The sequence below is a fragment of the Mytilus californianus genome, unplaced genomic scaffold, assembly GCF_021869535.1.
Source record: "Mytilus californianus isolate M0D057914Y unplaced genomic scaffold, xbMytCali1.0.p SCAF_2, whole genome shotgun sequence".
Lineage (NCBI taxonomy): Eukaryota > Metazoa > Mollusca > Bivalvia > Mytilida > Mytilidae > Mytilus > Mytilus californianus.
The window spans coordinates 29,076,298-29,092,729 of NW_026262668.1; the positions used below are offsets into that span (position 1 = coordinate 29,076,298).

At 33.3% G+C, this 16,432-nt stretch overlaps 1 protein-coding gene and 1 long non-coding RNA gene across 2 annotated transcripts; both read left to right on the forward strand.

Annotated features, from left to right (window-relative positions):
* Positions 1 to 4,669: 4,669 nt before the first annotated feature.
* On the forward strand, positions 4,670 to 11,653 carry LOC127728934 (perlucin-like; the record flags this gene model as incomplete). Its single annotated transcript, XM_052236512.1, has 4 exons — positions 4,670 to 4,789; positions 5,316 to 5,406; positions 10,436 to 10,661; positions 11,609 to 11,653. Coding segments are annotated over 4 exons (471 nt in total), but the record flags the coding sequence as incomplete, so codon positions are not given.
* Positions 6,290 to 8,024, forward strand: LOC127728774 (uncharacterized). Its single transcript, XR_007994367.1, has 3 exons — positions 6,290 to 6,345; positions 6,425 to 6,503; positions 7,926 to 8,024. It is a non-coding gene; the product is annotated as an uncharacterized LOC127728774 (long non-coding RNA).
* Positions 11,654 to 16,432: the final 4,779 nt, after the last annotated feature.

Genomic DNA, 16,432 nt, shown 5'->3' on the forward strand with positions numbered 1-16,432 from the left:
CATGTTCATTTGCCTCAAGTCAAAAACTTTTTCCAATTCTTGGTTTTAGTTATATCGTAACTAGTTTTTACATGTAGGGATTTGGTGTTGATGGTAAACCTTCAATTGCCTCTATTAAATTTATCCACATCACAGCCGAATTTAAGCAAGACATTTGTCTCTTATTGACGACGATCTTTTGTATTTTTATTATGTCATGTGTAGTTAAATCATCATATCAATCTTATTTTGGAAAAAAGATGTTATACCAGTTGATTTGGAATGACCTGCATAATTTGTGTAAATGCACACTGCCGAGAACACTCGTCGCCAAAATTATTCATTCTGGAATGCGATAGTAATCGTAGAAGTAAAGCATTTTGCTTTGCAAATATTCTTCCTTACTGATCATGCCATATCAATAACACCATTGTTTCTTAGTTATTCAAACCATATATTCCAACGGACAACTTCAGAAAATTGTTGCATAACTGTAACGTCGCTGTTTTGGCCGTTCTGATTGGTTTAACATCATTTACAAGATCGCCGATACTGCGAAACTTCGGTTAAGAGGACCCGAATTTCTGATTGACCCCTCAAATAAAATATTTAAATACGATATGCTTGTGGGTGACCCAATTATATCAATTATACAAAGAATGAACATGTGAACCAACGTTGGGATGTCTATCTCTAAGATGCTGTCACAAGAATAGGCTCTTGATTTGTAAATTTATGCAACAGTAGTTTTGTTTTAGAGAAAGTTGAAACACCTGTGTATAATCTATTTGTCCTTTTGGACAAAACAATATGTTTAAACAAAACAGTAGTTTACTGATGTTCAAATCTCATCAATCGATTCAGACAATTCAAGGTAATAAATAAAAACTGAAGGAATCGCATGAACTTAAAAAAGAAGCGACATCGGATGAGTCGACAGGCTAAACGTCTCATGCCAAGCATGCATCACCCGCCATGCGAATCCATACTTAGTCAGTATGACACAATCAAGGATGGCCGGGACACAATCTGTAAAATTACACTTGGGTGACTATTATGGTATCTAAAGATCTAAGAAAGCAAAATATATATATAAGTAGAAACACAGATATATCTTATAGGTCAACAATCTCACGATGGTGACCGCTAAACGTATGAAGCGTCGATTTCAGTCGTTCTACCTGTCGGAGAAGTTTCTGTGTAAAGAGTTCATCTCTGTTAATGAGGTCAGTATATATATTTTGAACATGCACGAGCGCAATGTATCAATTGAGATATGTAAACGCCATATGAGATGGCATAGAGGGTATTTTACTGTTGAGAAATGAGAATTTGACAATTAGAAAGTTGAAATCATCACTTTTGTCTAAAATTCTAGTTTGAAGTTTTCCATATGTGTAAATATCGAGGAAAGGATCAAGATATATATATATATATATATATATACCTGTTAGTCAAATACGTTTTGTGAAAATATACATTTTCACTTTTTTGGTCTTTTGGAAAATGTTGTTTGTGCTGTATTTAGACCCCTCTAACAAGAAATTTGTTTTGCATGCACGTATAAAAATTGCTGTTTTTATCCAACGCAATCATAGGTTTGAACGTTGTTTACAATTTAGACTTGTTTATATTTTTTCGTTTGGGCTTGTATTATATTTGCCTTCGGGTTTATATGATCCGTTCATCCTATTTTGACTCCTCAAAATTCAAGAGTCTATCCCAAATTGAGGTAAATTGTATGGCCTTCCAAATACCGTTTCGATGCCTAACATCACTGAAGAGACATTAATTGTCGAAATCCGGATATGGTGTACAAAAACCTTTGCACCTTTTGTTTGCGGTATACCATCTTTTCCGCAAGTTTTATTGTTTTTTGTTTAGTATTAAATTTATAATTAAGATCCATTTATTACATCGGTGATCCGTTTATTTGGCAATCGCCAATGGCAGTCAGCAGGGTTTGAGAACATTTGTTGTTCGACCTGTTAGTCAAATGCGTTTTGTTAAAATATACTTTTTCACTTTTTTGGTCTTTTGAAAAATGATGTTTGTGCTGTATTTAGACCCCTCTAACAAGAAATTTGTTTTGCATGCACACGTATAAAAATTGCGGTTTTTATCCAACGCAATCATAGGTTTGAACGTTGTTTTCAATTTAGACTTGTTTATATTTTTTCGTTTGGGCTTGTATTATATTTTTCCTTCGGGTTTATATGATCCGTTCATCCTATTTTGACTCCTCAAAATTCAAGAGTCTATCCTAAATTGAGGTAAATTGTATGGCTTTCCAAATACCGTTTCGATTCCTAACATCACTGAAGAGACATTAATTGTCGAAATCCGGATATGGTGTACAAAAACCTTTGCACTTTTTGTTGCGGTATACCATCTATTCTGCAAGTTTATTGTTTTCTGTTTAGTGTTAAATTTATAATTAAGATCCATTTATTACATCGGTGATCCGTTTATTTGGCAATCGCCAATGGCAGTCAGCCGGGTTTTAAAACATTTGTTGTTCGACCTGTTAGTCAAATGCGTTTTGTTAAAATATACTTTTTCACTTTTTTGGTCTTTTGGAAAATGTTGTTTGTGCTGTATTTAGACCCCTCTAACAAGAAATTTGTTTTGCATGCATATATATATACATTCTAGTTTGTTGTCATCTGTACTATTATTTGTCTGTTTGTCTTTTTATTTTTGGCCATGACGTTGTCAGTTTGTTTTCGATCTATGAGTTTGACTGTCCCTATGGTATCTTTCGTCCCTCTCTTCTAGTTTCGGAAGTGTCCTTCATCTCAAAATTCCTGGGATGCGGTGCATTACGTTTGCGCGCAGCTTTTGATTACATTTGAGCGCATTCTTTTTCAGGAAAACTCAGGTAGATACAGGTAGATTATACTTGTTTATGTATTTAACTATTATTTTCGTGCAGGATAGGTCCGTTTTATTATGTACACGCACTTAGTCCTGGAATAATATACAGGTGAAAATGCAAAAACAAAGTAAATGAGAAGATTAAAAGTACTGGTTTAACATGTCGTCACGTACACAAAAATACATGTAGTATGCTTGGATTCTGCTGACGGTAGTGATGCCCGAAGACCTGGAAGAAAAAGGGAATCTGTTGAAATACCTTTGCAATTATTTACGGTGCATCGCTATGAAATATTCCCCGACTTAAGTGTTCTGTCGATACGGAAAGTAAATCAAATCCATTGTACAAATGACACCCAGCATTGTAATGCGCCCCTGGGATGCAAGCACTCACTAAGGCGGTTAAATTGTTATATCGATTTTTTTTATTAATTAAATTATGCTTAAATATTTGATATTATTCTATTTTAATGTCATTAATATAGTTTTTTTCGTACCTGCGGTTCTCTATCTCATTTGAATATACCAACGCGTTTTATTTACATAACTGTTATCTTCTATTTTTGAATAAACAATTACAATAAAGACTTCGTTACAGTTAAACCAGAGTCAACAGTTTTAATTATGTAACATATCTGACCTCTATGAATTACTATATATAGTAAAATGAGATAAAAGAAAATACAGCGTCTATCAGATCAGACAGACACGTGTTATCTCGGTCGTCTTATCTCGGTCGCCATGGATCACAACATTCTTCTCGCTGTTCTATTCTTTGTGTCAGGTAAAACTAAAAAGAGTCCGACATCGTCATTCTTGTATTGTACTTTCTGTTAAGCTGCACAACAGTCTTTATATATCTGTATACTAGTTATTCATCAAATGTGTTTTCTTTACGATTTTTATACCATGATCGTTTTATTGACACAAGTTTCATGTAGAACAAACAAAGTGTTTGAATACACAGTTTCTGGAATGAAAGCGGTTGTTGTTTCTTGCATATATGCATATAAAGTTCAACGTGATGTACAATATTCATCGACAAAGATTATTATTGATTTTTGCTTTTCAGAAAATAAAAAATCGAAAGGGAAGTGAAAGATACCACAGAGTAAAGTGATATTCAAACTCATAGGAGAAAACAAACTGACAATGTCATAGAAAAAAAAACGAAAACCGGCGAAAAGACAAACAACAGTACACAAAACACAACATAGAAAACTAAAGACTGAGCAACACGAACCCCATCAAAAACCGAGGGTGGTCTCAGTCGCTCCGGAAGGGTAAGCAGATCCTGCTCCACATGTGGCACCCTTCGTGTTGCTCGTGTAAGTATAAATCCGGTGATAAGTTTAATTCGGTAGGTGACATTCACGATTGGGACACATCCGTCGTCATCTGTTAAAAAGATATACCGAAGAATTGATTTTAACTTCACCACTTGGAACTTTCCTTGTGAGCAGCAACCCTCTATCACGGAAATCATGATAGGAAACGTAAGCGCTGGAATATCTTATCAACTGGGAGATATATACTCCATATACAGGCGCTGCTGAAATGTTACTACATAGAAATTTAAAGTTCCCAATTAAAAAGTTGAAATCATGTCGTTTTTCGTAAAGTTTTGTTCTCAATCGTCTCTCTTTTTCAATTTCTAGATGTAGGTCAAGATATGAGGCAGACTTAACTGTATGTGTTGTATCCTTTATTTCAAGTTCGATTGGATAGATGCGTTCAACATAGTCACCAAACTTGGAATTATTTAGTGAGATGACATCATCTATATAGCGGATAGTGAAGTTAAAGGATAATTTTTGAATTTTCATTGTTGTGTATTTTTTCAGTGACGTTTGCCTGCCCTTCAGGATTTTCCACTCATGAAAATAACTGTTATGTGCTACTTCCGGTTCCAACTACGTGGGCGGAAGCTTTGGTAATTATAGAACTTTACTTTCATCCCTGTAATGATAAGAATACCATGTATATCGAAACACCACAACTATTGCTCAGTACTATTATCATACTTTTTAAATGGCTTTCTGAAGTTTAATGTTCAAACCTTCATCAAATAAGTCAACTTTTAATCCTCATCTAAATATTTTTTGAAAAAGATACAATTTTCGGTCTGTATTTGAGCATTATAGTAGGAAATTTTTCACTTACTTTGGTTTACATAGTGTAAAACACTTACTAATAGTCAGTTAACAAATTTTTAAGTATCACAAAAACACTGATACACCCAATTTTAATTTAAATCATAACACATAAATTTGTTAGAATTTAAAATCTGATCGACATGACATAGGATATTGTATTGTTCTTCTTTGGGTATACATGCATCCAAAAGTCTGAGAGAAACAAAAACACTCGATTAACTAATAAAAAAGTCTATAGAAATAACAGAAGCAAATTGAGGTTTATAAGCACAAATATGTATCATTGATTTAATATATATCCAGCGACTTTGTGATGCAGTAAAAGCAAAATTAGCATGGATAAACAACGCCGAAGAGAACACATTTATTGTTCAGATGTTGAAAAAAGCAAATAGTAAGTATATTCAGGAATGCTGATCGGATAGTTAGATGTATAGAATGTAGACTCTCAAATGTCATCAGTATTGTTTCCTCGTCACAGTATATAACCTGGTTGACAAAATTTATTTTCTTTTGTCATCCCGAAACCTCTATGCCTAATGATTTTGTTTTAATCAACTGTTTTTGTAGAATGTGTAGATGTTTTTCAATAAGATAATGAACGCACCAAAATGTTATGCTCATAATCTATGGCACATGTAGTTTCTGGTTTTAATTCCAATTAATGGTGTTATCCAGTATGTAACATACATTATACAGGACCATATAGGAAATACATGTTAACAGCTTTACTTAAAAAAAAACAGCTGTAAAAAACAGTAACAAAAACATAGCGGTAAGATTGAAGAAATAAATCGGAAAACAGAAATGGACTTTATATTAAGCAATCAAAAAAAAAAAACAATATTTTTACAATTTGTGGTAAAACCATGCTCGGTTGCTGGATACAATTTTCTAACCATCACCTTTATTCTTTTTTTTTGTACTAATGTTTATACTTTTGTTATCCATGTTCGGTAGTAAATATTCTTTAACAAGAATAATTAAAGAAATGTACCCATTTATCGTGTCTGTAAGGTCTGTATCGCCAACCATAATGCCCATTACTTAAACAAAGGATGACTAAAGAAATGTACCCATTTATCGTGTCTGTAAGGTCTGTACCGCCAACCATAATGCCCATTACTTAAACAAAGGATGACTAAAGAAATGTACCCATTTATCGTGTCTGTAAGGTCTGTATCGCCTTCCATAATGCCCATTACTTAAACAAAGGATGATTAAAGAAATATACCCATTTATCGTGTCTGTAAGGTCTGTACCGCCTACCATAATGCCCATTACGTAAACAAAGGATGATTAAAGAAATATACCCATTTATCGTGTCTGTAAGGTCTGTACCGCCTTCCATAATGCCCATTACGTAAACAAAGGATGATTAAAGAAAGGTACCCATTTATCGTGTCTGTAAGGTCTGTACCGCCTTCCATAATGCCCATTACGTAAACAAAGGATGATTAAAGAAATATACCCATTTATCGTGTCTGTAAGGTCTGTACCGCATTCCATAATGCCCATTACTTAAACAAAGGATGATTAAAGAAATGTACCCATTTATCGTGTCTGTAAGGTCTGTACCGCATTCCATAATGCCCATTACGTAAACAAAGGATGATTTAAGAAATGTACCCATTTATCGTGTCTGTAAGGTCTGTACCGCCTACCATAATGCCTATTACTTAAACAAAGGATGATTAAAGAAATGTACCCATTTATCGTGTCTGTAAGGTCTGTACCGCCTACCATAATGCCCATTACGTAAACAAAGGATAATTAAAGAAATATACACATTTATTGTGTCTGTAAGGTCTGTACCGCCTTCCATAATGCCCATTACTTAAACAAAGGATGATTAAAGAAATATACCCATTTATCGTGTCTGTAAGGTCTGTACCGCCTTCCATAATGCCCATTACTTAAACAAAGGATGATTAAAGAAATGTACCCATTTATCGTGTCTGTAAGGTCTGTACCGCCTTCCACAATGCCCATTACTTAAACAAAGGATGATTAAAGAAATGTACCTATTTATCGTGTCTGTAAGGTCTGTACCGCCTACCATAATGCCTATTACTTAAACAAAGGATGATTAAAGAAATGTACCAATTTATCGTGTCTGTAAGTTCTGTACCGCCTACCATAATGCCCATTACGTAAACAAAGGATGATTAAAGAAATATACCCAATTATCGTGTCTGTAAGGTCTGTACCGCCTTCCATAATGCCCATTACTTCAACAAAGGATGATTAAAGAAATATACCCATTTATCGTGTCTGTAAGGTCTGTACCGACTTCCATAATGCCCATTACTTAAACAAAGGATGATTTAAGAAATGTACCCATTTATCGTGTCTGTAAGGACTGTACCGCCTACCATAATGCCTATTACTTAAACAAAGGATGATTAAAGAAATGTACCCATTTATCGTGTCTGTAAGGTCTGTACCGCCTTCCATAATGCCCATTACTTAAATAAAGGATGATTAAAGAAATGTACCTATTTATCGTGTCTGTAAGGTCTGTACCGCCTACCATAATGCCTATTACTTAAACAAAGGATGATTAAAGAAATGTACCAATTTATCGTGTCTGTAAGGTCTGTACCGCCTACCATAATGCCCATTACGTAAACAAAGGATGATTAAAGAAATATACCCATTTATCGTGTCTGTAAGGTCTGTACCGACTTCCGTAATGCCCATTACTTAAACAAAGGATGATTAAAGAAATACACCCATTTATCGTGTCTGTAAGGTCTGTACCGCCTACCATAATGCCCATTACTTAAACAAAGGATGACTAAAGAAATATACCCATTTATCGTGTTTGTAAGGTCTGTACCGCCTTCCATAATGCCCATTACTTAAACAAAGGATGATTAAAGAAATATACCCATTTATCGTGTCTGTAAGGTCTGTACCGCCTTCCATAATGCCCATTACGTAAACAAAGGATGATTAAAGAAATATACCCATTTATCGTGTCTGTAAGGTCTGTACCGCCTTCCATAATGCCCATTACGTAAACAAAAGATGACTAAAGAAATATACCCATTTATCGTGTCTGTAAGGTCTGTACCGCCTTCCATAATGCCCATTACGTAAACAAAGGATGATTAAAGAAAAATACCCATTTATCGTGTCTGTAAGGTCTGTACCGCCTTCCATAATGCCCATTACTTAAACAAAGGATAATTAAAGAAATATACCCATTTATCGTGTCTGTAAGGTCTGTACCGCCTTCCATAATGCCCATTACGTAAACAAAGGATGATTTAAGAAATGTACCCATTTATCGTGTCTGTAAGGTCTGTACCGCCTACCATAATGCCTATTACTTAAACAAAGGATGATTAAAGAAATGTACCCATTTATCGTGTCTGTAAGGTCTGTACCGCCTTCCATAATGCCCATTACTTAAACAAAGGATGATTAAAGAAATGTACCTATTTATCGTGTCTGTAAGGTCTGTACCGCCTACCATAATGCCTATTACTTAAACAAAGGATGATTAAAGAAATGTACCAATTTATCGTGTCTGTAAGGTCTGTACCGCCTACCATAATGCCCATTACTTAAACAAAGGATGATTAAAGAAATGTACCAATTTATCGTGTCTGTAAGGTCTGTACCGCCTACCATAATGCCCATTACGTAAACAAAGGATGATTAAAGAAATATACCCATTTATCGTGTCTGTAAGGTCTGTACCGCCTTCCATAATGCCCATTACTTAAATAAAGGATGACTAAAGAAATGTACCCAATTATCGTGTCTGTAAGGTCTGTACCGCCTTCCATAATGCCCATTACTTAAACAAAGGATGATTAAAGAAATATACCCATTTATCTTGTCTGTAAGGTCTGTACCGCCTACCATAATGCCCATTACTTAAACAAAGGATGACTAAAGAAATAAACCCATTTATCGTGTCTGTACGGTCTGTACCGCCTTCCATAATGCCCATTACTTAAACAAAGGATGATTAAAGAAATGTACCCATTTATCGTGTCTGTAAGGTCTGTACCGCCTTCCATAATGCCCATTACTTAAACAAAGGATGATTAAAGAAATGTACCCATTTATCGTGTCTGTAAGGTCTGTACCGCCTACCATAATGCCCATTACTTAAACAAAGGATGACTAAGAAATGTACCCATTTATCGTGTCTGTAAGGTCTGTACCGCCTACCATAATGCCCATTACTTAAATAATGGATGCATTATGATTATCCTAACTCGTCCTAAATCAAAGAGAAACCAAAGAAAAGATACTATACCTGCGGTACTCGTGTATTGCTTAACTTTGTGTGAATTACTGCTTGGTTTTTAAGAGAACACGATCGTTTAAGTAGTTGTATTTTAAAGAGTAAAACCAATAAGAATTATTTCAAATCAAAGCAGTATATCATTTAAGGTTTATACATGTTTTAAAAGTACAGATGCTTTTTGGTTCACCGATAAAAGAACCAAAATGACGTTATATCCTTGAGCACAATACGTATTTATTATGGGATATCCATCATTGGTTCCAATAGTAGTCAAAATTTTAAAAAGACAAACTTATAAGAGCAAACATACCAAAACGGTCTTAAAATAACTACCAAAACCGTCTTTGCTTGAAGAAGTTGTAACCTAAGTTTTAGCAAAATTACATAATTTCATAAACTGGAAATTTATAAAACACTGATGAATTGTTTAAATCATGGCAATAATGGTTACTGGTGAGGTGTGGTAGTTAAAAACGATTTATATGCTTATCGTGCTTAAATCACTTGTTTCTAAAAAAACATTCACAAATTAATCGATTGATTTTTGTTTGCTCAAATTCTATCAGCAAAAATTTCATACATGTTAAGGACGAATACAAATTAACAATACATATAAAAGATTGATTATGCAATAGGGAGTTGACCGGGGTGATAGGGTACAATTTTGAATGCCACTGAAAAAGGAGTATATATTCGATTGAGAGAGAAATTTAGCCTTGCAACTGGCGACCTACGGAGCACTCAAAGAGTTTTTGTAAAGGTTCATAATTTGCAGAAAGCGTGCCACACCAACCTACAAGAGGCATCAGACTCATATGGACCGAACATAGCTGCGAATTTATACATTCTGCACAGCTAAACGACGACTTACTTGTTCGAGGGTTTTACTGTCGGTCGGTAGAAGTCGGAATGACAATATTTCTATACCCCAGTTAGCCCATAAAGTTTCATTTATAAATGCAAATCAATGATTTATTTTTTTGTTAGCATTGTTATTTGGTTTTTTTTGTAATTTTTTTTTTGTCATGGTTTTGTCGGTTTTGTTTTTCTTTTTTTTATTGCATTGACATCTTTTCTTCCTTTTTGCGTTTACAAATAAAACACTTATAATCATATTGATACACATTAATAATAACCAAATACTATATTATAGCAACAGGTCCTTCAGTAGAGGTGTGGTTGGGAGGAACAGATATGTTACTTGAAGGTATGTGGATGTGGGCAGACAATATGGAACTGATCGAATACACTCACTGGTTTCCGAACGAACCCAACAATGCAGGCAACAATCAACACTGTTTGGGGATGATGGTGCATCAAGAGTTTCAGTGGGATGATTATTCATGTGACCTTAAGAATTATCCCTTGTGTAAAAGGATGTAAGTCTAGTTTTCAAAGTGGACACTTTTCTTCTTTACCTTTCCAGAAGAAAAAATCCTACCTTTTTACGTTGATTACATTTTGTAACAGTTGTGGTCTGACATAATTTTTAAATTTGAAATAGAAAATTTTGTGTTATAATTATCAACGTGTTACAGAATTACAGAACAATAACGCTATCAACACCTTATTTCTGATAAAAGGTGATGGAATACTCCCATAATATTGATCTGTTGATTATTGAATAAACTTGTTTTTAGAAAGTTTTATTTTAGATTATTTTTTTTGAACTGCTATTCAGAGTATGATAATATTTAATATTTTTATATTTAGGAATATTTCTATAGAGTATTATAATTCAAAAATTTAATTTTGAATGTAACGCGTCTTCTGATTGGCTGACGTTGTTTTGTTTATCAGCTCATAGACATAATTTTGTCATGTGACCGTGAAGTCATCAACGTTTTTTCATGGTTTACTCTCGTTTAAAATGGAATTTAGAATTAAATTATAAGAAATGACTGTAATATTTTTTCTGTCTATTCGAAATAACATAAAAAATGTGGTGCACACTTTAAAATAACTCGCTACGCGGGTTAATCAGTATGCACCACATTTTTGATGTTATTTCTTCATAGACAGAAAAAATATTACAGTCATTCCTTAAATAATGTACCACATATTCAACAGTTTAACTGTCGGAAACTAAATGGTAATTAATGTAACGCATTTCGTGTGTGAGAGTTTACAATAAAGAATTCGAACTTGGACTTAAACACCAATATATCTAGCGGTTAAGAAGGAGTTGTGCTTACAATGAACATGGACAGACAGATAGACACCGACATAGAGACAGACGACGATTCCTATATACCGATAACCTTTATTTGCGGGGGTCTAAATCTTATTTTTGCTTTCTAGTAAATGAAATATATCTCTTTTACAGGCAAGGCGATGGTGAACAGACAGTAATTGGATGAATGAATCAAATAAATCAATAAACAAAAATATATTTTGATTGTCAATGTAGTACACATAAACTCCCTTAAAGTTATATGAGTTTCTTCAAGAAAGGTTTTTGCTAAGAATCAATTGCAGGTTTTAACATCCGTTGCAATTTAACACTAAATATTTGATGAGAAATCATAAGCAATTACTTGTACAACTCTAATTCGACACCTGAGAAAATTGTTGGAACCATTGTTTACTAGAACAAAGTAGCACTGGATACCCTGTAGTATATATACGAATGTTTCCTTTTGTATTGACATTTAAATTGTGTAGAAATATTTAAGCTAGAATAAGAATATGTAACATCAATACTTCAACTACTTAGTATCAAAGTAACAGTCGCCTTTTTGCATTCTGCGTTTCCCATTCTTTGTAGTATAATGGTGTATGCTCCAGACTTTGGCGTAAATGTCTTTGACAGGTAGGTTCACAGAGATGTAATATTCGTGTCAATGGATTAATATACATAGGATAAACTTTTCTTAAGTTCTTACGGACACCATCAAATGCTGTCTTTTGATGTGTATGATGAATTTATAGAATGATTACTAGGTCTTTGATCCCATATGTTTATTTCCCTGTGTTGACATGTTCTTGATTTTTACACTTGCTACAGAGCACGCACTAAGAGGAATCCCAATACAGATGATGCACGTATATATGAGAGACTTACCATGACGATACATCGAGTGTAATTTTGATTGAAATTTATGTGATTTCAACTCGAAGAGTCACCCTAAAGTTTTTCTATCTACACTTCAACTAGTACAAAACCGACGATTTTTTTACATTCTATTCATAGTTACCACCGAATAAATGAAATGAAAATTCAATTAAGGAATATAAACCAAATTTGTTTGGATTATAGCGACAACCCTCACAGAGGTACATCCCGAACTTAAAAACTACTCCGGCATTATTAGTAAAAGAACAATTAATTTATCACTTCATAAGGTCTACGCTCTCCACCACAATTTAGTTAGTCTTAACAGTGCTCCAGTATGTCAGTTTATCAATACTATATCAACCCTTGCTGTCATAGAGTTCTCACAACAGACATGATCGCAGGTTTTGATAATTTACGATTGGTAATGCGCACAATTATTTATATGTTTATCCCATGATTTTTGTTTTCACCTTGACTTGTAATTAATGAAATTGTCATGTATATACATCCTTATATTTGGTATTCGACAACAGCTTTCATAGCCACCGGATATTGAAATATTGAAATTTGCTTAGTAATTATAAAGTTCATTGATACCAATGATAATAAGTAAACAGGAAACAAAATTTTAAGCAAAAGGTGAATCGGTTGAACAAACGTGAAGGCTGAAACGATTCATACTTGATCGACATTATCAGCGTCACAAGACCACTTTGAATGCTTTGTGAACACTACATATGACCAATACAAAAAAAGGAGAAGTGGTATGATTGCCAATTAAAAAAAAGTATCCATGAAGACCAAATGACAAATATGCGAACAATTACAAGTCACCGTATAACCTTCAACCTTGAGCAAATCTGTACCTTTTATTCAGCTATAAGTCCCCGGGATAACAAAATGTGAAAAAAAAACCAACAGCACGATTTATGCTACAAGAATAAACGGAAATCAATGATAGCGACTTGATTACCGGCTTCTGGCTTTGGACAGGCACACGAACTAGTGGCGAGATTTAACATTTTTGTGAGGCTCAAACGTCCCTAACACGTGACAGTGATGTTATAAAATACTAGTAACATACAAACAAATTGTAAAAATAAAAGAAAACTAATATTTTCGAAGCCAACCTGCCTAAAACATGTTTATTAAATAATGTAAAAAGTTACTTAGTACGTGATGCAACATTTAAGTGTCGTCACTGCGTTAGAAATTGAATCCGGTGTCTGTTATCAGGAAGAATCCTTTATTTTGCAAGCACAATACAAGAAAAAGTTTAAAAAATTCAAACAAAACGAAAGAAAAGATTAGATACAATTTTCTATTGCAATGCTTACCTGGTAACCTTCGCATACATTTATTGTCCCGTCCAATGGCACTTTCATTTCAAAAGCTTGACATTAGTTAATTAACATAGATAAATTAAAGCTTTTAAAGACTTTTTGAAGTGGGAAAAGCAGAAAAGGAATCCTTTTTACTGGACATTTTTTTTATGATAAGTTCAATTTATAAATCAATGAACATTGACAATAAATGTCACGTCTTAAATAGTCTGATATATGACTTAAATCTTTCAATGCTTTACAGAAAAGGGATAGACAGAAAGTCAATAAATTACACAGTATCTTATATTTAATAAATGGCTGTGCCAATTAAAAAGTTATACTGAGTGCAGCGAGTAATTACTATCCTATTCATTTGACACGGTGATTTCAGACTAAAAGTGTGAAATGTTTTCAATTATGATATGATAATCCAACTATAACGTTGTGAGTGACTTCGTTAAAGTTTGAATATTAAAACACATAGTAAAGGCATTGAAAGTGAACAATGTCTAACTGTTTTCAGAAAATAACAGTTAACATTTCATGACGTTATTTTACATACCATCTGATTCAATTTGGATATATTCTATTGACAAGAAAAGCAAGATGATATAATAGTAAATCACTATCTAATACGGATTTAGTTTGACAACGAGTGACATTTGTTTTAAAAATTATTTTCATGATAATAACTACTATACAAGATACTGTCTCTGACTGGAAAATAGGAAACATGATTTTATTGTTTGTAGCACTATTCATGATATCTCGCTCGCAGTCATATGCACTAACTGGTAAGTAGTTTTCCATCCATTCTTCTTTTATTAATTCATTCATTCATTCATCCTTCCATTTGTTCATTTATTCATTCATGCATGCATGCATTCATTCATTCATTCATTCATTCATTCATTCATTGTTTTCCATTCGTTCGATGTGTTTGAGCTTTTGATGTTTCCATTTGATAGGGGACTTCCGTTTTGAATTTTCCTTAGAGTTCGGTATTTTTATTATTTTACTTTATACTTTGAAGAATGAAAGAAAACTGTTTACCCCCATTTGCTAGAGCAAGCTCTTACTTTAATAGTTTCATTCCTTCCACTATAAGGTTTTGAAATAATCTTCCTCTAAGTATAAATTATATACCAATATGGAGCTATTTTCTTTCAGAACGATAGGTCTTTCTTTAAAAAAAAACAACCCGGACGATACTCAGTTTCAATGAAATGTGTAAGATCATTATGTTATCTGTTATCGTGTGTTGCTGCCAATTGGGGTTTTACTTTTCAATGTTCCATCATTAAGGCAGAAAAATTCTTTTCTCTGTTTATTAGACTGAACTACCAGAAAACGACACTTCGTACCAATTCTGAATTTTTTACAATTTATACATACCTTTTATTTTATCAAATGACGAAATATTCTCATTTTCCATAGGGGAACAGCCACATACTTTAATATTAGGGGAAAGGGGGGAGGGTGTTATAACATTTTATCCCGATTCTCAATATAAAAAAAAGGAGATGAGGTATGATTGCCAATGAGACAGTTTGAAAGAAAAATTGTACTGCCAGATAAAAGAGAGAAATCAGTTATTCTGAATATTTAGTTGAAAATAAGAAAATAAACAATATGTTTTTCCTCGGTAAAAATGTCATGTTACAAGAGAAATGAAACATAGCATCCTCCTTTATACAATATTATAAAGGTTATATTATATAAATAACACATATCTGAAAGGGTGATAGAGCAGATTGTTACCCGAGAAAACATTGTCAACTGAGGCGAAGCCAAGGTTGACAATGTTATTTCGAGGGGTACCAATCTGCTCTATCACCCTCTAAGCTATGTTTTATTTAATTTATTATACTGAATGTTCTATCATTATTGTCTTTTACTGTTGAATATTAAATTTAAAGTATTTTACTATGACGTCACGTACATAACAACTTTACAGGTATTAAAAAAATCAACAGAAGTGAAGCAAGATTTTTTTATTTTTTTTATTTTGACAGTCTATGAAAAAGTTCTGAGCCAAAATATAGAAATTAAGTATTGTCTTTAATTATTTGATGTACATTCAATTCATTGTCTTTTATTGGTCTTCCCGCTCAGCCATGGGATAGAGTAAATTATCTCCCTCGTATTAGCCAATCAAAATCTTGCATTTTAACGTGAAGTATAATAAAATAAATTACTTACACAGTGACTTGTATTTTTCATACACCGTAACAATTCATTTGTTTCTTGCTAAATGCAATTACAATTTAATTTTGAAAGTTTATATCTGTATTAATTGTTGCACAATCCTTTTCGCATCTGTAGAACTAAAATATTCAAAATCAAAAGTAATATGAAATGTTTTTTTCCCATTTTGTCGGTGAAAATGGTATTCTGCTTAATTTACACTCTGGGCGAAAATAAATATAGAATATGATATAAATTGATTAAAATAAAGCAATTTTGCCTCCCAGCAGCAAATGATATTTATATGTTTCCATGTTTTAATCGGCTTAATATTTATCCTGCAGATGAGTTGTCTCTTTGGCACTTTCAATATGTGTTGCAGACGGTTGGCAATCACTGTTTGTACTTTGTGTTTACAGATTTTCTAAATTCTGTCTGGTGCCATCCAGCTTCTCCCTTTATGATTACATAATGTTTTTGTACTAATTTAATATGATTATCAATTTCTCATCACTCATCAGTTTCATAATCATAGACCTGAAATTTACAACTGAGTAATACTGATATATCGGCTTTAGTG